General features: G+C 32.9%; 1 protein-coding gene across 2 annotated transcripts; it reads left to right on the top strand.

The window, feature by feature from the left end:
- Positions 1-1,207: 1,207 nt before the first annotated feature.
- Positions 1,208-23,344, top strand: LOC107599699 (formin-like protein 1). Of its 2 annotated transcripts, XM_016291382.1 has the most exons (27): positions 1,208-1,695; positions 8,216-8,299; positions 8,749-8,829; positions 8,964-9,037; positions 9,825-9,908; positions 10,453-10,575; positions 11,336-11,423; positions 11,496-11,572; positions 11,674-11,767; positions 13,537-13,611; positions 13,996-14,106; positions 14,456-14,605; positions 14,989-15,081; positions 15,186-15,420; positions 16,265-16,417; positions 16,546-16,670; positions 17,584-17,786; positions 17,864-18,098; positions 18,188-18,256; positions 18,327-18,407; positions 18,911-19,040; positions 20,004-20,167; positions 20,259-20,360; positions 21,353-21,448; positions 21,543-21,657; positions 22,636-22,701; positions 22,930-23,344. In XM_016291382.1, exons 1-27 carry the CDS (start codon positions 1,549-1,551, stop codon positions 23,028-23,030), a joined length of 3,156 nt encoding a protein of 1,051 aa, XP_016146868.1. In that variant the 5' UTR covers positions 1,208-1,548; the 3' UTR covers positions 23,031-23,344. The 2 variants fall into 2 exon arrangements, with proteins under 2 accessions (XP_016146868.1, XP_016146869.1); XM_016291383.1 differs by lacking the exon at positions 22,636-22,701.
- The last annotated feature ends 3,386 nt before the right edge of the window (positions 23,345-26,730 follow it).

The raw sequence follows: 26,730 nt of genomic DNA, 5'->3' as shown, positions 1-26,730 counted from the left end.
TGTTTTGAGCGAGCACTGATTTGCAGAGGCTACTGTGTAACATTTTAATCTTTTAAAATTTTAATCTATTTTTAAAAAGAAATAACTACTTCTATGTGCGTTTTGGCATTCATAAAATGTTAGTTTGACCTTTAAACTACAAGGTGAATAATAAAACATATAATAGTAAGCACTGTAGTCATATAACAAACACTTTTATTCAAAGCTCCCTATAGCACAATAGAAGGAGAACATATTGAGTACAAATCCTCAGATGCAGTGTAAAGGAACTGCTGTGTCAGATGAGGCTATTACATTTATTATGGTTACTATGGGCTACCATTTGCATTGCAAATTAACACTGCAGGGACACAATTATGGTGCATTCTCTAGTAAATCCAAATAAAATCTAGTAAATAAAAATAATTTATAAAAAATTATATATAAAAAATATAACACATTTAAAAAGTTTGGACTCAGGAATATATCTTAAGAAAATAATACTTTAATTAAGCAAAGACATATGAAATTGACCAAAACTGACATTAAAGACTTTTATATTATTACTTTAAAATAAAAATAAAAATAATAAAATCAGCATATTATAATGATTTCTGAAGGATCGTGTGACACTGAAGGTGCGGAAAATTCAGCTTTACATCACAGGAATAAATTACATTTTAAAATATATTCAAATAGAAAGAAGTTATTTGAAATTATGATAATATTTCATTATATTACTGTTTTGTTGCACATAAGAGACTTATTATTTAAAAAAATATTTTTTTTAAATCTTATCAACCCCAAACAATTCTTATTATAAAGATAAATATATATAAAATAATTTATTAGTATATATTATTATTTTCTTTTTTTTAAATTAACACTTTTGTGGCACTATAGATTCGCCGTTACAACTGTTCACAAAAGTCTGAAGTCATCCAGAAAGAGTGTGTGTGGTGTTATTTGGTAGTCTTTAGCATCCTAGCAACACACACCAACAAGTAACATGAGACCGTGGTTGTAGGTGGACATCCGAGTCAGTATCAGGTGTTTATATAAGACATACACACTGATGAGAGTCTACAGATCCAGCACTAGGATCCAGAAGCTTCCCAGTCCCTGCCTCCTCTCTCATATCACTCACTCCTCTCCTCCCTACCTGAGCTACTCTCTCCAGGATGGAGCAGAGAGATGTTGCAGAGACCATAAAACGACCAAGAGACATCAGAATAGACAACAGCCTTGCCTACTGGAGTCATTTTTCTATCTGTATACATAAGTTATAGGTTTGCCTACTGCAAATGGACAACACCATCAGAAGACTTGGAAGAACCTGAATATGTCAGCAACTATGTAAAAAAATATATATTTTATTGACTTTTTAACAGAACCAAATTCTGTAAGATTCAAGCTGTGTTTTCAAAAAGTCCCACCGTTTGACCTGCTACACTGGGACTAAACAAGAACACATATAGAAGTGTCAGCAAGTTGTAGAACTTCATTGAGCGAGACTTATATTATCTGGACTGTATATGTGTACCTCTGCATGTAACTCTGAATACAGCCATGGGGAACGCAGCTGGAAGTCTGGAGATGTCACCCGGACGGGACGTCAAACGGCCCCTCAGCACATATGGGCAGAAACAGTCACCGGCCCCTAAACTGCCCCTACCACCTGAGGAGGAATTAGAGCAGAGGTTCAACATTGTGTTGGTAGGTACATGACATATCCCATAATTTCATAGACTAAAAGAGGGGGTTCAGCTTTAAAATGTCATTTCCTTTTTGTTAAAGTGTTTTGCTGATTGAACATAGAAAAACAGCATGTTCAAGTACAGTATGTGTGTAATGTGCCACTGCATTAACTACAAATGCACCATGATATGCATCTCTTTGCATTCAACAGCAAAGGTTATTATCAAATGAACACAGATAGGACTTTCATATGACTGGAAATTGAAACAGCACAGCCTGTTTGAATGACATAATACAGCTAGTTGTACCACGTTAGGTTGTAGACTGTGATGGAATGTGTACTGAGGTCATTGCATTCATACGCGTGTTTGTGAAATCTCCCAGAGTATGAGTTGTACAGTTTAATGCATCATTAGGTGTATTTCATGTGCTTTATCTACTTGTATCGTCTGCATCTCATTTATTATGAGTGCACTGTATGTGAGTTTGGGGGTTTACTTTAAAGTAGTACAGGTAGTTAATCCAAAGATTACAGTTCTGTCGTTTATTCACTGTTACACCATTCCAAACTGGTATGACTTTCTTTCTTTACATACAATGAACATAGATGGTAATCGGGGGCTGTCAAACAAAAAACTGATTTGGAGAAATTTAGCTTTACATCACTTGCTCTGAGTCCTCTGCAGTGAATGGGTGCCGTCAGAATAAGAGTCCAAACAGCTGATTAAAAACATCACAATAATCCACAAGTAATCCACACCACTCCAGTCCATCAATTAACGCCTTGGGAAGTGAAAAGCTGCGTGTTTGCAAGAAACAATCCATAATTAAGAAGTTTTTAACTTCAAGCCACTGCTTCCGGCTAAAATACAAGTCCATAATCCCTAATAACGCTTCCTGCAGTGAAAAAGTTGCCTTGTCTGAATCAGGAGAGAAATATGCACAGATCAAGCACAGTTTACATGCAAAAACAGTCCAAAACAGATCTAGACAAATATGTTGGTGGGTTTTTATGTGAGAAGACAACAAGGCATGGACTTTTTTAATGGATTATGGGCTTGTTTTTTGCCCAGAAGCGGCGGTTTAAAGTTAAATCGTCTTAATGATGTATTTACTTCTTACAAACACGCAGCTTTTCACTTTTCAAGATGTTAACTGATGGACTGGAGTGGTGTCGATTATTGTGATGTTTTTATCAGCTGTTTGGACTCTCATTCTGACGGCACCCATTCACTGCAGAGCATCCATTGGTGAACAAGTGATGTAATGCTACATTTCTCCAAATCTGTTTTGATGAAAAAATAACAACAAAAAAACTCATCTACATCTTGGATGGCCTGAGGGTGAGTACATTTTCAGCTAAATTTCATTATTGGGTGAACTATTCCTTTAAATTTGTCCATATGGCTGGCCGGTTATAGTTGGAATAACCTACATATCAACTAGTTAATCTAATTCATGGAAACTCTGAACCAGATTCACAGTAGAGAATTTTACACGGCAGTTTCCAAATCCAACAGTCCACATGCACCTGTCCACATTCCACAAGTACCTGTGTTTAAAATTTATATTTAGCCAGTGTTTTACTCTTTATATAACTTAAATGCATCTGACTCTAGTGTGTGTTAGTAAAGCCAGCTGTAATTTATTCCATGTTAATTAATTTACTCTGCCAATATCCTTGATGTTGTTCCTAAATCAGATAAGCACTCCACACTTTCCCATCATAAAGCAGTGAAAGGCCATCTAATCTACGAACAAGTATTACAGTGCACATGCAGACCCTCCATCAAACTCAAACAGTTTAATTTTATCCAGAAACCATCTACAATGCCTACGGAGAAAGAGAGAGTTTGTGACATGCTGTGTGTATAATGGAAATAGAATGCAAATAATGCACGCAGCACCAGCAGCGTGTTCGTGATAAAACACACAATTAAAATAGCAATCACTCAAGCACACCTAGTCGGGTACAAAATGTAAATATTACAACACAAAGCTTCAGTGCAATTACCTGTGAGCTTATTTAGTAAAAGTTATAAGAATTATTAAATTAAAAACTGGATAAACAATAATCAAGTGGGCATATACACATGCAAATTCATGCAAATACACATTTACTGAGAATTCTGCATTCTCTTCTTTGTGAGGCTGAATTTATGTATATAAAAACAATAATTCTGTCCTTGTTCACACATGCATGTGTTTTAGCATTTAAAACACTCAAGCTGATGCTTTCTACATCGCCTTGCCAAGGGGAGGAGTGCAAAACATCTGCAAAAACAACAGGCCTGTAATTATACAAATGACCCATTCAGTTATTGATATTTTGCATGTGGCCACTTACCGAAAGGACAAACCATCCATCTTCAGCAGTAGTCCAGCCTTCAACTGATCTAGAAACATCCAGGACAAAAATCTATTAGATACAATGAATCAAAGTCAGCTCTGAATGTATTTCAATATACTTATTACTGCAAAAAAGTTGTCATAAAAACTAGTCTGATGGTTGAAAACAATAATAGTATAAGAAAACATCAAGCTGAGCTCTTAAGAGGTGTACAATTATGAAAGTAGACATGTATGTGATTTATCTACATCATCTGCATCTTATTTATGATGTGCAGTTATTTTATTATTATTGAGATACTATTATAGTTTTTATTAAAATTTTTAATGTTTTATTTTTATTTTTATATTTTCCTTTTTCATTTTAATTATAGTTAAAATTTTAGTAATTTTGTTGTTTTTGTCATTTTTAGAAGTTCTGTTAGTTAGTAGTAGTTTTTATTCATTAATTTTTCAGCTTTAGTTTGAGTTATTCTAGTACATCAAGTTCAACTAAGTTAAAATGAGAAATGTTGCCTCGACACCTGGCTGAAATAATTTTTATATATCTTTTATTTCAGTTCATGTTTATTTTATTTTAAGGAACAAAAATGTTTTTTGTAATGGTTATATTTTATTACTGAATAATTTCAGTTTTAGTTTTAGGTAGCCCTAATGATTAATGATGAGTGTGTGACTGTGTAACTACTTTTCTGAACTACTTTAAAGTAATTAAATTACTTTTAAAAAATGTTTTTTTTTTTTTTTTTAATTATTAAAGTAATTAATCCAAAATTTTTAATTCTGTCATTTATTGACCCTTCCAAACTCATATGACCTTCTTTCTGAATGTACAATTAAAGTAAATGGTGATCAGGGTCAGTCAAACTCCAAAAAAGGACAAAAAGCATCATTAATGCATCATTAAAGTAGTTCATATGCACTGTATTTCATGGCTACAATAGCTTTGTATGAGAAACAGACTGAAATCTAAGTCATTATTTGCTGAAAATCCTCCTTGATTAGTCATCTTTGTGGAAAATCGCAACTGGGACTTTCTAAAATATCTTATAAGTCATAAATGTCTTCTTTTGTGACCCATAAAAGAAAGAAAAAAATAATATGGGCTTTAATAAACATCTTTGAATAAAGTGTCTTAAAAATATAAAGCTTAATTTTTTATTAAATAAATATATTACAAAATCCATGAGGTGATTATAAAAAGTACCTGTTTCGGCTTACAAATATACAAAAAACTCATGCAAATATGATAAGCTGAAAACAGTATAATCTTCCAGCGTAATTCTGCTGAAGGTAAAGTAATATGACAGCTCTGAATGTGCATGTGTACCGCAGTATATGCTGGATTGCTGCATTAACCACTGATGCATAAATTATCTGTGTACATACTCACATTTAAGCATTTGAGTACTTCAGGATTCAGAATAATATGTGATGAAGTTATGTTAGCTGACCTTGTCCTGAAAACTGTTGAACTGTTTTCAGGGGATAGAAGAACATGTAAAAAAAGGACAAGGAAAGAACAAGCAAAGGGCAGACACTACATTCAGAAAGGAGAGAAATATAAAGCAGTCAGTGATGGTTGAAGAGTTGGAAGTGTTTTGTCCTTGATTCTATTTTTCTCCAGCCTCCTTGTCCTCATTTCACAGGTAGAAAAGGTAATCTATTATAAAGACAAAAGAAACTATGAGATCTGAATTAAAACAAGCAAAAGTATCACTGTTTATACGACAGATGCAACCCGACAATTATAAGCTTGACAATAATCAATGAAGTTGTCTGCACTGCAGGCTTTCCATAAAGAAAGATTGTTTGAGAGAGAGAGAGATTGTCTCTGTGTCTGTCTGTCTGTCTGTCTGTCTCTGTGTGTGTGTGTGTGTGTGTGTGTGTGGTGTGGTGTGTGGTGTGTGGTGTGTGTGTGGTGTATGTGTGTGTGTGTGTTTGCCCTAAAGCAATATTTCTGCAGATTGCAGTTTTTTTCTCCCATTGACCTGCTTTGCAAATTGGGACACAGTGACATGCTAATATGCCGTGCTTAGCGAAAAACTGTAATTCAATATGCGCAAAAATGAAATGCAATAGTCAAACATGATGTCCTGGATGTAACTTTTACATGTCATATACACTACCCCTCAATAGTCTGTGTTCAGTTAGATTTTTACAATATTTTCTGCTAACAGTAAAAACTGTAAAATTGTGAAATATTATTACAATGTAAAATAACTGTTTTGTAGTTGAATATATTGTAAAATGCAATTTATTCTGTGATGCAAAGCTGAATTTTCAGCATCATTACTCCAGTGTTCAGTGTCACATGATCCTTCAGAAATCATTCTGATATGCTGATTTGCTGCTCAACAAACATTTCTGATTATTATAAATAATGAAAACAGTTGTGCTGCTTTATATTTTTGTGGAAACTGTGAGGATTCAGGTTTCTATGATGAATAGAAATGTAATCAGAATAGAGATTTAATCAGTGGCGTTTGCTTAATGTTGCTCATAGTTAGAGATTTGAACAAACCACTTGAGCATCTAACTCATCCATGAATGATCATGAATGAACTCGAATTGTGTGAGACTTTGTGGAGATCTATTACCACACCAGAAATCAATACTTTTATTAAGCATTAAACTGATTTAAAGTGACATCTGTTACAAAAGATTTCTATTTCAAATGCTATTCTTTCGAACTTTCTATTAATCAGAGAATCCTAAAAAAAAATGTATCCACAAAATATTAAGCAGCAAAAACTGTTTTAACATTGATAAAATGTTTCTTGAGCAGCAAAGCAGCATATTAGAATGATTTCTGAAGGATCATGTGACACTGAAGACTGGAGTAATGATGCTGAAAATACAGCTTTGATCACAGGAATAAATTACATTTTAACATATACTAAATTTGAAAACAGTTATTTTAAATTGAAATATTATTTCACAATATTACTGTGTTTTGATCAAATAAATGCAGCCTTGGCAAGCATAAGACAATGGAGGACGAACTTGAAGATGATTTTCATAATGTTTTAGGGGATTTAGACGCAGCTTGCACACACACTCTGTGTGTTTGTGTGTGTGTGTGTGTGTGTGTGTGGGTGTATGCGCAGTATCATCTGATGCTCACTGTCTGCTGAGTCACTGATGAAGTAATTCTGTAGGGCAATAACAGTGTGTGTGTGTGTGTGTGTTTGTGTGTGTGCAAATGCAAACACTCATGCTGTTCATAAATAATTTAGGAGATCGTCATAGCAACAGGACATTCACACAGCACTAATCTGCTGGTTCAGAAAGGGCATTCTTAGAGTCAGCATACCTTATTATACATGTGATCTGTCCGCTGCTCGTAATCTGGCTCACTTACTCATCAGTTCATATGTGACCATCTGCAAACAAGTGTAATGTGTGACTGGTGCCTCAGTAACTCTGCATTTAAACACTGCAATAGTCTGGGAACAAATTACAACTAGATCTGAAGAAAATGTGGGCTGTGCAAAACTTGCCACTGAGATGTTTGGGTGCTGTGGGTGGTTGGCAGGATGTTGCTATGTGGTTGCCAAGGGGATTTGGGTGGCTGCTAGGGTGTTTCTAGGTCACCTGGCTTTTTTCCTCCTTCATTGTTATTCAATGAGATTTTTTTTTTTTTGCCATTGTTATCATCCACCAGGCATAAATCTGTGAAAAGTAGGAAGCACCATCAACTAATACTTAAATACAAAAGAGAGACTTTTTTAAGTTATACAGTTTTATTAGCAAACCATCTTTGTACTGGTGCGACTGGCACCCAGAAATCGATAAGCTGATCTGAGGAACCGATACTACTGTTCTAAAGTTTGGTATCAGCTATTTGAAATCGTAATAATATTTCACAATGTTAATGTTTTTACTGTATATTTGATCAAACGAATTAAGCCTTCTTTCAAAAACATGAAAAAATATTACCGACCCCAAACGTTTGAAAGGCAGTGTTTAATGAAATATCATTTTTACTCTCTAAAAAACTCGACCATGAAAAATGGTTCTCAATAAAGTTCTTTGCTGAACCCAAAGGTGCTGAAAAAAAAAATCATTTTTAAAAGTTTGCCTCATTAGCTCTAGTGGAATAGAGCTAATGGCTCTGTAGAATTAATATAAATGAATTCAGACTTACAAAAAGGTTTATGATTTGTCTCTTGCTCTGTGCTTGTAGAATTCCATGAATCTTCCACCTGATAAAGTGAAGCTGCTCTGTCAGTATGACAATGAGAAGAAATGGGAGTTAGTTTGTGACCAGGTGAGTTCAGAGCAAAAACATTAAAACGTTCACTTTTTACACATTAATTTACCATAAAGCAGTCTTTACTACCCAAACGACATATTAACACACCTTCAAAATGAAAAACACAATTGTCCTTGCTCTTTAAAAACTAAAAACTTCCTCTCAAGTACACCCAGTGCATTCATTGAAACTAAATGGTTAAGAAATAATAATGGTTTTGATGTCACAAATATGATGTCATTACCATATGACCATAAATAAAAAATAAATAAATGAATAATTAAATAAATAAATATTCACCAATCGATTAGCAAGCAGGGTCATTCACATGTCAAAGTCTTAAAGGTACAGTAAAAATAATGATCATGAGGGTTGAACATTTTCAAATGTTCATTCTTTACTAAAAAATAGTTTAAACTTTTGATGCACACATGTGAATACCAACTTCTTGTTTCTCTCCTCAGGAGCGGTTTGAGGTGAAGAATCCTCCATCAGTGTACATTCAGAAACTTAAGAGTTTATTAGAGCAGGGAGGAGGCAGAAAGGTAGATATGTGTTGGAGTTTGTGTATATGTCAATAAATCTGAGAGCGAGATATAGAACTCGTCCAGTTATAATCAATCAAACTGGAATATGTGAGTGATTTTAATTAATAAAATTATATGTGTGTGATTTGTAGTTTAAGAGGAGAGTCCAAGAATCCACACAAGTTCTGAGAGAGCTGGAAATCTCTTTGCGCACCAATCACATCGGGTAAGAGCCATCACATGACATGCAGTGTTATTGACTATGCATGTTACTGGCCTGATTACATTATAAATGAACATATAATTGTTACCACTTTTTTAACATTAAAGTTTCACATGTTAAAGGAATAGTTCAACTAAAAATTAAAATTAACTGAAAATCTATTCACCCTCAGGCCATCCAAGATGTTGATGTAGAGTTTGTTTCTTCATCAGAACAGATTTGGAGAAATTTCGCATCACATCACTTGCTCACCAATGGACCTTCAGCAGTGAATGGGTGCCGTCAGAATAAGAGCCCCCCCCAAAAAATGCACAATAATCCACAAGTAATTCACACCACTCCAGTCCATCAATTAACATCTTGTGAAGCAAGGATTTGTTCCTTTCAAACATGCAGCTTTTCGCTTCACAAGATGTTAACTGATAGACTGGAGTGGTGTGGATTACTTGTGGATTATTGTGATGTTTTTATCAGCTGTTTGGACTCTCAATCTGACGGCACCCATTCTCTGCAGAGCATCCATTGGTGCGCAAGTGATGTAAATTTCTCCAAAGCTGTTCCCATGAAGAAATAACTCATGTATACAAATCCTCAGGGTGAGGAAATTTTCAACAAATTTAAATTTTTGGGAGAACTGTTCCTTTAAAAGCAGGTTTCTGAAATATTCCATGAGAAACCTGCAGCTGTGTGTGTCTGTGTCAACACTGGATTGTAATAAATCTGTCACTCGTAATTTATCTTACTTGTGCTTCTTTTATTCTTCATTGTATTGTTCTCTCTGTATGTTCAGGTGGGCTGAGGAGTTTCTTAATGAAGAAAACAAAGGTTTAGATATGCTAGTGGACTACCTCTCTTTTTCTCAACGAGGAGTCACGTATGCACACACACACACACACACACACACACACACACACACACATTGTCCAAGACACAATAGAGAAACCTAAATTCTTAATGTGACAAGGCATCTGGGAAGAGAACGTGCTCTGACCATCCAATGCCTGAAACCACCCCTCTGATGCCAGTTAGCTAACACTGCTATTATATTCACTAATCTGAGCAACAAACAAACTTTACCGAACAAAGCAACACTGTATGGTGGTCAAACTGCTTTTTGATGTTTTTAAAAGAATATGCTCACCAAGCATATTTATTTGGACAAAAAAATACAATAAAAACAGCAGTATAGTGAAATATTATTACAATTTAAAGTATCTGTTGTCTATTTGAATATATGTTAACATTTAATTTATTCTTGTGATGCAAAGTTTAATTTTCAGCATCATTACTCCAGTCTTCAGTGTCACATGATCCTTCAGAAATCATTCTAACATGCTGATTTGATGCTCAAGAAACATTTATTATTATCAATGTTGAAAACAGTTGTGCTGTTTAATTAACATGCTGTGTTTTTACAGATATGACATGGACAGCTCTGAAAATGGAAGCTTTGATGAGAAATCTGTGGAAGATTTGACCCCCAGTGCGACAAACTCCCCTACCCACAATTCCCCACGCTCTGGACGCCCCTTCACCACAAGGTCAGTCATGTACTGTATATTAAACCGCTCTGACATGATGAATAATACATCTTGTTTCTTATTCAAGCGATTTTTAGATCTGCATGTCATGGTTGTGAAGTTGTGTTTCAGAGCACTAAATAACATAATCATTAATAATTAATTAATTTATATTTCATGTATTAGTTATTTATCAAATTTAACATGTCTATAAGAGTTCTTTTCACATGTGTGGTTTCAGTTCCGGCATTTTGTTGTTAATTTGGAATCTATTTTAGTACAGAAGTTACTGATGAATTATGATTTGTTCATAAAAGCTTTCGTTCGCTCAACATGAGATCAGCATGCACACGTGCTAAACTCTCTTACTGTACTATCATGAGTGTTATCAAGTATGTCTGCAATGCATTTTTTTTAGATCAAAACAAGCGATCAAACGCAAACACACACACACACCCATCCAAACGCTTCTATCAGGATCAACTGCATTCCTGTTTCAGAGAGTTTGTTTGTGTGCATCTGTGTCACATACAGTACAGTACTTTTACTATTAATGATGTTGAGATTTCCAGATGTGGAAGATTACACAAAAACATAGTTCTGCTTTTAATTAATTTGTTTCTGACTTTGACTTTTTCGTATTTAAACGGAATAATTTATTTCCTTATGAAGATTTAAGAATTGACTATACATGTAAATGTAAATAGGATGTAAATAAAAAAAATTTATATGAAAAAATATTATAATATTTAATATATTTAACATGACTTCTTTTGCTCAGGAAAGCTCTGCAATACTCATCTCTGCTCAGCCAGAAGAACCACCTGCACCTCTGCATTATGTGCCTCCGTGCCATAATGAACTACCAGGTACTTCTCATCTCACTCTCATCTCATCTCGTCTCATCTCTTGACTAATGCGTGTGTGTGTGTGTGTGTTAGTTAGGGTTTAATCAGGTGATGGCTCATCTCAGCTGTGTCAATGAAATCACCCTGAGTCTCAACAACAAGAGTGCCAGGTGAGAGGAAACCTGAGTGGTGTGTGTGTGTGTGTGTGTGTGTGTTTTAAATCTTTTGTTTCTACACTATTGTACATACATACCCGTGAGTTTGTGTTTAGGACTAAAGCTCTGGTTCTGGAGCTCCTTGCTGCAGTGTGTTTGGTTCGAGGAGGTCATGAAATGATTATTGCAGCCTTTAATAATTTCAAAGAGGTAAGAAAATACTAGCCTTCTTTCTTCGTCTGTCCATCTCACCATCATCACCACCTCCATTGTCTTATTGTGCACAATTCAACACTGTAAATTAACATAACATAATCAAAACAACTATAAAAAGAACAAAAAGCCAAAAATATTATAATATATATATATATATACTAAAACACTAAAACGTTTGTCTTAATAAAATATTATAAAATATACCCAAACATAATATAATAAAATATTATAATACAAAATATTTATTATATACATGATAAAAAGAAAAATGTTTGTTTTAGTAAAATAAAATCTAATATGATATACCAAAACAGAATATAATCAAAAATAATAATAAAAAAGAAAAAGAAAAGGAAAACATTTTATGATTTTAAATGTGTTATAAAAATAATAGAAAGAAAAAAGTTTACTTTTATTCCTAGTGAATGACCTGCAGAGAGCTGGGACCAAAGTAACAAAGGCTACCATCAGTAACACACTGCGCCGCCAGGGACAAGAAAAAAGTTTAAATAATATTTAAAATAATAATCAAAAAAATATATTATAAAATAATAAAAATGAAAAAGGTTGTTTAAATAAAATATGATCAAATATAATATATCGAAACATATAATAAATATAATTTAAAAATTACAATATTATAATATTAAATATGTATTATAAAATTGTTTTAATAAAATATAATAGACCAAGGCATAATATAATTAAATTAAATTCTTTAAAAAACTTCTATACGTGCATACATTTTTAAGTGTGGCTTAACTGTCCGAATACTTTTTATGACCACATATATAATTTCAAAGTGAAAGTAACATGACGTGTAGCCCAGTATGGTGTCCCATTCTAGAAATTTGTGCTGTGCATTTAACCCATCCAAGTGCACACACACACACACACACCCGGAGCAGTGGGCAGCAGTTGGGGGTTTGGTGCCTTGCTCAAGGGTCTCACCTCAGTCGTGGTATTGAGGGTGGAAGAGAGCGCTGTACATTCACTCCCACCACATACAATCCCTGTTATTATAGAGACTCGAACCCGCGACCTCTGAGTTACAAATCCACGACTGCCCCGCAACTCATAATTCAAAGACCCAAACCATTAGTTATTCTCTCAGACGCTGAATGAACACAAACACGTGATGAGATTGAGATACAAGTGTCTGATCTGCTGTTAAACTCAAGTAACCTGAAGCTCATACTGTGATATCAGCCGTTACACCCGTCTGCACTGAGAGAGATAGACATGACAAAACTAGATCATTCCCTTTATAAAGACACATACAAAGGACACATGATCAGCTTGCAATCTCACACATTCACATGGACGTTATTTTGAAAGTCTGTGCGTTTATTCATTGTCACAAAAACATTTGTGTGGGTGTTGATTCAGATGCATATCTGTGACAGCAGAAAGGGATATGCAAACTGCTAAAACACTGTATCTGCTTAAAGGTTTCCCATCCATATGTCCTCATTGTTTTTGTGAATGCACATACTTTGCATAAAACTGTAACACAAACTTCCTGTAGCAAGAACTAATAATTAGAGACAGGTTTTGCATGGAATATTAAGCCAATGACAAATGATGAATGATCATGTGACATCAAATATCACTGAAAGGTCTCGTAATTTAGTAAAATGTTCTTACTTTATGGTCAAGTACTTGCTAACAGACAATTTAATCCAAAACAGCGTACAGTAAACTCACGTACAGTAAACAATTCCCTCTGAGAAACCTGTGAATGTGTCTGTATGTTCATGCAGGTGTGTGGAGAGAAAAACAGATTCGAGAAACTCATGGAATATTTCAGAAATGAAGACAACAACATTGATTTCATGGTGAGGACACGCAGAATGCTTCATTTGACAACCTTTATGTATTTATTTTCATGTTTTATCAGATTCTCACACTAATTGTATGGCATTTAGCTCAACAAAAAGGATGACAAACATCTATATTTATGGTCCATTTGTACGTTGACTTACTTTTCACTTTTACACTTTAGGACAAGCAGAAAGTGTATTTATAATCATATGATTAAAATATGTATTTTAATCATTTTTCTATATCAGTATTACAAATTCACCATATTAACATCACATGCACACATAACATACATAATGCATTGGATTTCTGGACATACATTAAGGTTTATCCTTGCTGACCTGGGATCATCAGCGTGAGGAAAACTGATCAACATATTTGGACTTTTTCACCTCTAGGTGGCTTGTATGCAGTTTATCAACATTGCAGTGCACTCAGTGGAGAACATGAACTTCAGAGTATATTTACAGTACGAGTTTACACAACTGGGACTAGACAGCTATCTGGAGGTGAGCAACTTACATTCGCTACTGTTTAAAAGTTTGGCATGACTATGACTTCTTTTGAAAGAAAGAAAGAAATTGATACTTATTATTCATCAAGGTCGCAGTGAACGGATCAAAAGTGTCAGTAACTTTACAAAAGATTTCAAATTAATGCTGTTCTGGAGTAATGATGCTGAAAATTCAGATTCGAATCACAGGAATAAATTACATTTTAAAATAAATTGTAATAGAAAACAGATATTTTAAATTGTGCAAATATTTCAGAATATATTTTACTGTATTTTTGATCAAATAAATGCAGCCTAAAACGCAGTCTGAATTATTTTGTGTGTGTGTTTGTGTGTGTGTTTAGAAGTTAAATGACACTGAGAGTGAGAGGCTGCAGGTGCAGATTCAAGCGTATCTGGATAATGTGTTTGATGTTGGAGCGATGTTAGAGGACGCCGAGGCCAAAAATACAATAATAGAACATCTAGAGGAGCTGCAAGAACAAAACACACAGGTACACACACCCAAAACACACACACACACAATTACTTGAACCTATAATGATATAAGTCTGTTCTTATATAGTTCTGATATAAATGATTTCATGTACATATATATGTGCTTTTTGACTACAACAATAAAACAACATACATTATATATGATAATGAAATAATAATAAAGCATTGAATGCAATAAATGGATTTTCATTTTAAATTATTATTATTATTATTTATTCCATTATATTTATTCAGAGTTGTTTTGCAGTCTTTGGCATGTATGTATGTATGTATAAAATGCTAGAATACAACTATCTCACATAAGGCACATCCTATTTATATTTCGGAAATACACACACACCAAATCATATTTAAGTACTCAGTATGTTGTGTATCTCAGTTAAGCACTAGACTGCAGCAGTGTGAGAGTGAAGCTGTGGCGAAGACGTCTGCACTCGAGAAACAGAGTAGGAAAGAGGTGGAACTTCTGAAGGTAGCACAATTTGCTAAAACACACACACACACACACACACTTACTTACATACTCCTGTTTCCAGCCTGTGAAGCCTGGCTGTGTCTGTTTGTGTGTGTTTTCAGGACAGTGTGAAGGAGGCACAGGCTCAGCTCTCTCAGCTGCAGCAGAAGGAGAAAGAGAGAGACACACACAGTGAGAAGGAGCAGGAGCGAGAGAGAGAGAGATTGCGCTCTGCTAAAGCTCTGACTGAGCTGGAGAAGATGGTCCAGGTTCTGGTGGATCGAGGTCTGATCCGCATGGAGCGATCCGAATCCGGCTCTCTGGAATTACACATTATACCAGCCACTGACACAACAGGTGAAGATCCAAATATACATACAACCAGTGTTATAATTATATCATCACTTACATCAATTTTTATATCATTTCTATTTAATTCTAATTATACTTTTTTATTTTTTTATAATTTTTCTACATCATTTTGTATCATTTTCAGAGTGTAATCTGTTTGTTTTCAAATTTGTTTCATCTTTCCAAACAGGATTATTATCGCTAACTAAAACTAAACTAAAATAATAAAATAAATATAAATAATAATAATAATAAATAAATAATAAAAAAAAGTTTGTCATGTAAATTAACTGGAATAAAATGTAAACTTATTTTATTTCAGCTTCAACATTTCTCATTTTCATTTAGTTTAACTTGATGTACTAAAATAACTAAAACTAAAACTGAAATAAAAAATATCTATATAGAATTTGAAAAAACACAACCAATAAAAATGACAAAAAGCACAATAAAATTACAAAAGCTAACTAAAAACTTAATTTTTAAACTAAAATTAAAATGAAAACAGAAAATGTAAAATAAAAACGAATTCAAAATATTAACAAAAACTAGTATCTCAGATATACTAAAATATTTGGTAACCCAGTTAACCTAAAGTTAACCTAATCAATGAATTTCTAAACTAAATTAATAATACAATACAATACAATACAATACAATACAATACAATATAATATAATATAATATAATCTGGGTCCTAAAGCTAATTTTACAGATTATTATCAAATTTTATTTATTTTGAAAACTTCTAGCAATGTAATATAAGCTAAGATGATTGTATTTCTTTGAATATTATCTCTCTGTTAATGAAAAAAAAACATTATTAATTATCTTCTCTTTTAACCCCAAGATAAGAGTATAACGGAAATAAAGGCCTCACCTGTGATGCAGTCTCTGCCCCCTCCTCCTGTCCCCGCCCCTCCACCACCTCCTCCTCCGCCCCCTATGAGTGCAGCTCCGCCCCCTTCACCTTTACCTGGGAGGACAGGAACTGTAAAGACAGGTGAGAGAAATGATGACAGTCATGTACAGAACGACAAAACTATGAGATGTTGGAATGATTCTAATGAGTTAAAAGTAAAGCTGTAAACATTACACTGAAAGATTTGCTTGTGTGTGTGTGTGTGTAAGGTGTAAAAGGTAAGAAGCCAATCAAGACTAAGTATCGTATGCCACTGCTTAACTGGCAGGCTCTCATGGAGGAACAGGTGGCCGGCACCGTCTTCACAGAGCTGGATGACGAAAGTGTGCTTGGGGTCAGTTCTGTCTGTGTTTCGACTTATTGAAACTGAGGCACCTGAAAAGTAATGCCAGTTATTAACATTTGCTGTTTTTTGTTTTTATTCCTCTTGGAATATATTGTTTAATTATTGATAAAATATTGTCATATAAAACATTTATTAAAAAAATTAGAATTATTTTTGTTTTTAATATATATATATATATATATATATATATATTTATTTATTTTTTAATGTGTTTCGAACTTGCTCACAGAAATGCATGAACCAGTGCCACCTGAAAAGTAGTTAGAAACATTTGCTGCTGGCTGCTTTTTTTCTTGAAATATATTTTTAATTATTTCTAAAATATTCAAATGTAAAATATTCAATAATTCTATTTTTATAATTAATAATATTTATTAATATAATACGTTTTTAAAATTTATAAATGTTATTTTAATAAAAATTTAATTTTTTGTGATACTAACCTGGCTAATAGAAATACACCTGTTTTAATATTTATACATTTTATAAATAATAAAAAAAGCTAACATTTTAAGGGGTAGTTTTTGGAAATGCACAAAACTACATGAAAATACTACATTAAAAACATTTCCTGCTTGCTGCTTTTTCCTTCTTGATTATTAATATTTAGATATAAAATATTTTTAGAAAATAAAATAGAATTTAGTTTTTAATATCCATGCATTTTTGTCCTTTTGTTCTTGAAATATATATTTTTAAGAATTTATAAAATATTTATATATACAATATTTAAAAAAGAAATATAAATCTTGTTTTTAATATTTATACATGCTATTATAGGTACTTACATGTTTTAGAAATAGTCTCAAGCTGTTAGAATTAGCTCAGCATTTATCACTAGAATTTCCTTGAAGGTCTAAAGCTGCTGTCACTCACCTCCCTGTCTTTGCTCTGTCTGAAGGAGTTGAATATGGACGTCTTTGAGGAGTTGTTCAAAACTAAAGCTCAGTCTGCTCCTGTTGATGTCGGCACTCTGAAGGTGAAAGTGGCTCATAAAGCATCCAGTAAAATCGCACTACTGGAGCCCAACAGGGCCAAAAACCTCGCCATCACCCTGCGCAAGGGAGGCATGAGCACCGCACAGATCTGCACTGCGATCCAAACGTGCGTCCAGTAGCCACAATTTTGCTGCAACCAAAATGTGCATGTATAAAACTAATCCTGATACTCTCTTTGTGCAGGTATGATCTTGATTTGCTAAAGTCAGACTTTCTGGAGCTGCTGGAGCGCTTCATCCCGTCTGATTATGAGCTGAAGTTGATTGAGAATTACGAGCGTGAAGGACACCCCCTGCTGGAGCTGTCGGAGGAGGACCAATTCATGGTGGCCTTCAGCAAAACCCAGCGTCTGGCACAGAGAATCAGCACGCTGACCTTCATGGGCAACTTCAGCGAGAGCATCCTGCTATTAAAGCCTGTCAGTATATATGTTAGGAGGATGCATTTACTTGAATTTAACATCAAATTAAAATCGAATGAAAAAGAAATCTTGGTCTTATTTTGCAGCAATTAAATGCCATCATCGCTGCGTCCATGTCAATCAAATCCTCCAGCAAACTCAAGAAGATTCTAGAGGTAAAGAGAATCAATTTTCATGTGCATAGAATCATTTATGTAGTGAAAGCTGATCTTTCTCTTTTTCTAGATCATTCTTGCATTTGGGAATTACATGAACAGTGGGAAGAGAGGATCAGCATATGGATTTCGACTCCAAAGTCTGGACCTGGTGAGAGAAAACATCTTTACAAAAATGAGATTTTGGCATATAAAGCAGATTTACAGTTTTAGTTGATCAGTGTCACTGTACACTTTCTTTTCAGTAGATGGTTCACGTATTGTGTTTATACACTGAAAAAAATGTGGTAGGATTTACTCTGAAAACCCTAAGAAACTGCAAGTAACACATTGCGATATTTTGAAGCAGAAAAAGTGGAAAATTGTCTTGTCCGTTAATTTTTAGTTTAGCTCATTTTTTGTCATATACTGTATATAAGGTCAAATAAATGCATGCCTCATTTGCTATTGTTTAATTGTATTTTTGGACATGTATGTCATGTAAACTTATTCAGTTTAATTGAATAGCATATTTGAAGTAAACTATGAAATATTTACCTTTATGCATTTGGCAGACACTTTTATGACTTACATTGCACGAAAGGTATATATTTGATTAGTTCATGATAAATGTTTTGTTGATTTATCGCGCATCTCTCACATTTTCGCTCTCAGCTTCTGGACATGAAATCCACAGATCGAAAACTGACACTCCTGCATTTCATCGTCAGCATCATACAAGAAAAATATCCTCAACTGCACAGCTTTCACACTGAACTACACTGTCTGGATAAAGCTGCACTGGGTGAGTGTTGCACATGAACTCTCATCAACTCGACACTACAGCTCTAAGTGTGTGCATTTTTTTTATTATTTATAAAATATCTTAAACTAAAATATTAAATAAAACGTATTTAAAAAAAAAATAAAATATATAAAATACAATAATAAAATATATATAAAAAATAAAATATATAATAAAATATAATAAAATAAAAGTTTCTAGCTAGGCTCATAGAAATGCATGAAACAGTCCCACCTGAAAACAGAGTTGCTAAAACATTTGCTGCTTGCTGTTTGTTTCCCCTTATTGTTTTTTTATTATTAGATAAAATATGTTTTAATATAAAATATTTTTCAATTAAATTTAATTCGTTTTTGATATTAATATGTGTTTTTAATTATTTATAAAATATTTTAATAAAAATATTTTTCATAATATAAATATAAATATTTTAATATAAAAGATTTTTTTTTAAGTAAAATTTAATTATATGAAAATATAATCCTCAAACGTCTTGAGAATGCTGAGGGGAATTTAGATGCTTATTTAAACACAAAATTTGAATGTCCACAAGCTTTTACCTAGATCACATACTCTAAAAAATGCTGGGTTAAATATAACCCAGCGCTGGGTTAAAAAGGGACAAACCCAGCTATTGGGATGTTTTGACCAAGTGGGTGGGTTCAAAACAACCCAATAGCTGGGTTTGTCCCTTTTTAACCCAGCGCTGGGTTATAGTTAACCCAGCATTGTTTAGAGTGCACGTTTTATCTACGATAAAGTACAATTAAAGCGCATAAAGGAATATTTGCAATTATCAAAATCTAAACAAAGGCAATCAAAACCGAAAAATCAAAACCAACTTTGAAGCTAAAAAAATCCAGACTGGTAACCTAAAGGTTGTAAGTTCAAATCTCAGTTTGCTGAAAGCATCTGCTAAATGAAAGCTATATATTTATACACTGACCTGCATGTTTCTCTCAGTCTCTCTGGACAGCATCCTTGCAGATGTTCGATCTCTGGAGAAGGGAATGGAGGTGGTGCGTAAGGAGTTTCTCCAGCAGAAGGACAGCGCTATCCTCACAAACTTCATGTCTAAAAACGGCAGTCTGCTGGACTCTGTGGTCAAAGACAGCAAAACTGCAGAGGTGGAGATGAATTCAGTTCTGTGTGAAATCCTTTCTGAACAGCAGTGAATAATAGCTTCTACGTGACTGGATCGTCTGTGTGTCTCTACAGGAGGTCTATCACTCAGTGGTGGAGTATTTCGGAGAGGATCCCAAATCCACACCTCCTTCTGTGTTCTTCCCTGTTTTTGCCAGGTTTATCAAAGCATACAAGGTGATGAAATTATTACCCAGTGTTTATATCACATCAGCATATATCATACTGGTATTGCATACTGGAAATTGCTAGAAAATTTCACAAATAATTACAAAGAAATGGCAAGTAACAAATTGAATTAAATCTTTAAGTGGAAATGGCATTATAAAATATACTACAATAATGTTTGTTTTATTTACAACTTTAAAAATATATTTTTTTTTACAGTGAATAAGCCTGACATGAAATAGTGAAATTTTCTGATAAATTAATTATATCTGTTTTAAAACCCCATATGACACCATATAGTGCATCTTCTTTATGCACCAAGAGCTTGTAACACTCCAAAGAGAAAGGAAAAATTGAAATCTCATCATATGACCGCTTTAAAAAAAAAAACTGAAAATTAGAAATGTTGCCTTGGCAACTAACTGAAATAAATAAAGTAAAATAATCTAAATTAAAACAAATAATAAATATTTAAATAATATTAATAATAATAATGACAAAAGCTCATAAGAAGATGATTAAAACTTCCAAATAAAATGTAAATATTAGATGAAAAACAAGCTTAAAATGAGAAAATTACAAATGCTGCTTTGGAAACTAACTGAAATAAATAAGTTTAAGTAATAAAATTACTAAAACTCCAATAAACATACTTTTTTATATACAGTATATAAAGTATAAATAAATTAGACAAATAAAAATAGACAAAAACAGGCAAAGAGACAACTTTAAAAATTAAAATGAAAACTGAAAATAAAAGCTAATTAAAAATATTAATAAATACTATAAATACGCATAAATAATATTAAAATAACTGAAAGAGGTTACTTCTAGAATCCCCGTAAAGATCCCACCCAGACATCACACTATCTTTAACACCAATCCTATTCTCCTCATCTAGTACAGATAGTATGCAAGTTGGCACGCTGCTTTGTACAAATCATTTTTCTCCAGTCTTTCCTCTGGCATGTTGACTGATGGATGAATCTCTTTCTCTGTAGCTGGCCGAGCAGGAGAACAAACAGCGCAAGAAGAAAATCTCGGAGACTGATTTCGGCACAGATTTACCCATCTCTGACCCTCCCATGAGCACAGCAGTGAGTAATGTAGGAATGCGTGATTGACAGAGACAGAAATAGTGGAGAACAGGAAGTGAATATGAAGGACTCACGGGTTTGTTTATGTGTTCAGATGCCGGCGCTGCCACGCTTCCCTCAGGTGGATCTGATCGCAGAGCTGAAGCGCAGGCAGATGACGCCGCTCGTGAGAGAGGGCAAAGACGGAGCCATCGAGGACATCATCACAGGTTCCTTACAGAAAACCAGTGCCTTAACTTTGAATATTACAATAAACTTGATTTGAGTGATAGTGATTTTACCATTGTTAGGGGTTGTAATATAAGTGGTGCAAATAAAACCCAAATCCTACCTCTATGCCAAATGTTCAGGGAAAAATAAAATAATTACAATTGACTAAATTTGATATTCTGCTTTCTATTGACAGCCATAGTTTAATGTACTCTAAAGGGGAGTAGAAAAAGATGCTGTCAACTTAAAAGAAAAATAACATTTAGATAATATTTTATACACATTTATAATAACATAAATGGATATTTATACATCATATATAATATAAATATATTGAAAAATAATTTATACAAAAATATTGAAAAATATTAGTATAAAGACCCATTTAAATGTTAAAACTGTAAATATAGTATCTATGAACTATAAAGACCCATTTATAAATGTTTTTATTTATATTTTATATATTTTTTAAACATTATAAATGTAAATATATAATATTTATAAACTATATATTGAACCATTTATATAATATACATTTTTATAAAGACTCATTTATACTATAAAAATAAATAAATGTATTTATAATCTATTAATATAGATCATAAATATACAGTATTTATTTTCTTTTGTATAAAGACCCATTTATACTATAAAAATATTTAAAAATATCTCTAAAAATATTAGAAAAAATGTTAGAAATGTAAAAATATAATATTCATATACTATATATACACACACACACACACATTGACATTTATTTATAGCCCATTAGCCTAACTGTACATTCATATAAAATTCAGTTTGGCCAGAACACTATGCATCTTGGGATTCTTTGCCTATTCTAATTATTTCTTAAATTATTTTGTCAGTTATTTCAGTCACTATTTTTTTGTTCCTTTTGATATTTATACTATATTGTGTATTTAGTCTGCCTGTCTTATTTCTGCGTTCCTCTAACGTCTTTGTGTGGTTGTCAGCTCTGCAGGCGGTACCGTTTACGGCCCGTTCTGGGAAGCGCTCGTCTCGTCTGTTCTGTGATTCAGGTTTCTGCGAAGGCACTTCTTTATAACCATCTCTCATTTCCTCTCCTCTGTCTCTGATGGTATCGCTCTTCATCTATTTATGCTCTTCTGTAACACTCCCTCAGTTCCTCCGTGTAGATCTCTGATGTTTCCCTTTCTTTCAAGTTTTTGAAAAGCTCAAAAATCTTCAGGTATCTTCATCGGTTATAGTCTGACCGTGTGTGTGTGTGTGTGTGTGTGTGTGTTTAGATTTGAGGAAGCAGCCGTACATCAGAGCAGACGGAGGAAGACGAAGCTCCAAATGGAAACCAGCTCAGCAGCTTCCCGTGTCGTCTGACATCTCTCTGTGAAACACACACAGCTCAAAGCATCTCGCGACGAAGCCACACCACACATGAAGCCAAAAACAGTTTACAAGAAACATTTAAACAGCTACATTAAGCTATTTGTATATCTAAATTATAAACGTTTAACTATTTATGTACAATATAACAAACAGCTTGGTGAATCTCAAGAAACCTGTCAAGAACGTGCTTGTATATTTTATATATATCGCCCCAAAATTGCAAGAATAAAATTAAGAAATGTGAAGAATTGAAATGTGCTTTCAAAATTTGCCCCAAAATTAAAAGGAAAAAAAAAAGAAATGTGAAACATTTGAACATGTGCTTGTATATATAATATTTAACTAAAAAAATGCTAAAAAAAAAATTAAGAATTTGAACATGCTTAAGTATTTCATATTTAGCCCTAAAATTTAAAGAAATTAAGAATTTGAACATGCTTAAATATTTAATATTTAGCCCTAAAATTAAAAGAAATTAAGAATTTGAACAAATGGAAACCAGCTCAGCAGCTTCCCGTGTCGTCTGACATCTCTCTGTGAAACACACACAGCTCAAAGCATCTCGCGACGAAGCCACACCACACATGAAGCCAAAAACAGTTTACAAGAAACATTTAAACAGCTACATTAAGCTATTTGTATATCTAAATTATAAACGTTTAACTATTTATGTACAATATAACAAACAGCTTGGTGAATCTCAAGAAACCTGTCAAGAACGTGCTTGTATATTTTATATATATCGCCCCAAAATTGCAAGAATAAAATTAAGAAATGTGAAGAATTGAAATGTGCTTTCAAAATTTGCCCCAAAATTAAAAGGAAAAAAAAAAAGAAATGTGAAACATTTGAACATGTGCTTGTATATATAATATTTAACTAAAAAAATGCTAAAAAAAAAATTAAGAATTTGAACATGCTTAAGTATTTCCTATTTAGCCCTAAAATTTAAAGAAATTAAGAATTTGAACATGCTTAAATATTTCATATTTAGCCCTAAAATTAAAAGAAATTAAGAATTTGAACATGCTTAAGTATTTGATATTTAGCCTTAAAATTAAAAGAAATTAAGAATTTGAACATGCTTAAGTATTTCATATTTAGCCTTAAAATTAAAAGAAATTAAGAATTTGAACATGCTTAAGTATTTCATATTTAGCCTTAAAATTAAAAGAAATTAAGAATTTGAACATGCTTAAGTATTTCATATTTAGCCTTAAAATTAAAAGAAAAAAATCGGAAATTTGAAGAATTTGAACATGCTTGTATATTTCATACTTCGCATTAAAATGAAAGGGGAAAAAAATAAGAAATTTGAAAAATTTGAACATGAGCTCATATATATCATATTTTGCACCAAAATTTTTAAAGAAATGTGAAGAATTTGAATGCGCTTGTATATTTCATACTTTGTCCCAAAATTAAAAGAAAAAATAAATCAATTTGAAGAATCTGAACATGTGCTTGAATATTTCGTATTTCGCCCCAAAATGCATAAAAAATATTTAAGAAATTTGAAGAATTTGAACGTGCTTATACATTTCATATTTTGCCCCAAAATTAAAAGAAACAATTATGAAATTAGAAGAATTTGAACATGTGCTTGTATATTTCGTATTTTGCACCAAAATAAAGAATTTGACATTTAAAAAAATCGGTGGTTTCTTCTGATTATGGGGTGAAATAAAGCATATTCCTGACAGATTTTGTGAGATTAACCCTTTAACAACTGGATTTTCAGCTACATTTTGTCACTTTATATTGATCTTTACATGTATTCTTGAAATGCTGACTGTACACTTACACCAACTACTGAAAACTAGCTTTGTCTAGTATGTGCATATTTATTTTTTTCCTATGAATCCGTTTTTTCTTTCTGTGTATGACATAATAAAGATTTTATACTGGATGAAAAATTGGCATTTACAAAAAAAGCACCGCAATTAGCGCACGAGACTGTAATAGAAGATATTCACTTTAATAGTCACAAAAACAGCACAAGAACATTCAAAACCAACAGTCTCTTGTACATACACAAGGTTTTTCAACATTAAAACAACTTTTGCATTATCCATATAGATATATTTCTATTGGTCAACATTGCATTCACACTGTTATTGTTTTATCACAAGAAGTCGTCGATAGATTTATATACATTCTATATGTTTCATTAATGAAAAATGTTTTCTTTTTTTTTTTTTTGGACATGTTAAAATTCAGAGGTTTGGAATGCTTGAATGGTTTGTTACAGATCAGACAACACTGAATAAGATCCGATTGACCCGTCTACTCACATACAACTATATTTATTAAAAAAAAATCTCTTTATTAATACAGAAATCCATCTATCTTACACTTGTAAACAGAACTTATAGAGAGAGGATTCTGCATGCAGACTTTGAGAGGATATCTACGTGCAGTTCAGATCTCTCAAACGCTTTTGGTAGAAAAAAAAAGCTTACAAAAAATACCCTAATTGAACATATCCATGATCATACAGTTTATATACAGTTACACAGTTCTTCTGTTCATATATTTTGGACGTTTCTCAGTGTTTTAACACAGCATATGGTGCTCGGATGTGTGTCGCATCAGAGTTTGGATCTATTCTACTTCAATTAAGTCATTTTAAGACACGAAAAAGAAAGTTATGAGGTATGTATCAGGCATCTGATGGACGTCTTATATATACTGTAGCTATATATATTTCTTAGCAGAAAATGGGAAAACAATGGCAGTGGGGCAGTTTACAATCCCTTGGGCATCCATTAAATATGAATGAGAATATTGATCTAAACAGTCGATAGCAATTTATTATTCACCGCCAACTGGTTGTTTATCATACGTTGCTAATACGTCCCAGTGACACAAAGTGCTTCACACGTACAGTGTAATGTGCTGTCAAATGTTACGTAACAAAATATATGCTTTGAAATGAAAGCCGCTCTCACACTTCCGATCCACTGGGGGAAACACATCGAAAACTGATTCCATTCACATAACAGATCCCAGGCTTCATTCTTCACTTCAACAAGTCATACAATGGGAATTTGGATAAGGCATGCTATCTAATGTTAACACATTCTCCCTTTTTAGTATAAAAATACAAAAGTTAATCTTATATAAAATATCTATCTTATACTAGATAAATATTTACCAATTATTTGCCAGTAGCGTCAAAATTTTTACCATTTAACTCTGAAGGAATTTTTTGTTTGTAGTTGTGCTACGGATAGTTTCTAGTTGGATTTTCTTTACAGAAAGTACAGTCTGCTAAGATTATTTCTAATTTCCTCTCTAAGACTGACCCAAACTACACATCAGCTAAAGGGTGAATCTCATGAAACCTGTCGAAAACACGTACCAGTCGTATTTCACCTCAAAATAAAAACAAAGAAATTATTAATTATATTTTGCTCACAGAAAAAAATCTCATTACTGTAATGCACCAAAAATACATTTAAAAAAATATATTTAATATATTATGAATGACTTAAATTGCTAATTGCATTAAATATGTATTTACTATATTTATTATTTACTATTTTTATTATTAAACTTGCTAATCTAAAACTAAACTTACTGTTAAATAAAACATGTATAAATTAAAATGCATTACATTTTTAAATTAAATTACTATATTGCACTTGTGTGAATTTAAAAATAAAGCGTCAATGAAAATTTAAAAAAATTTTTTTTATATA

This window comes from Sinocyclocheilus grahami, unplaced genomic scaffold, assembly GCF_001515645.1.
Source record: "Sinocyclocheilus grahami isolate Dianchi unplaced genomic scaffold, SAMN03320097.WGS_v1.1 scaffold270.1, whole genome shotgun sequence".
In the NCBI taxonomy this organism is placed as follows: domain Eukaryota; kingdom Metazoa; phylum Chordata; class Actinopteri; order Cypriniformes; family Cyprinidae; genus Sinocyclocheilus; species Sinocyclocheilus grahami.
The sequence above is the reverse complement of the archived record's forward strand: the minus strand, read 5'-3'. Positions and strand labels throughout refer to the sequence as shown.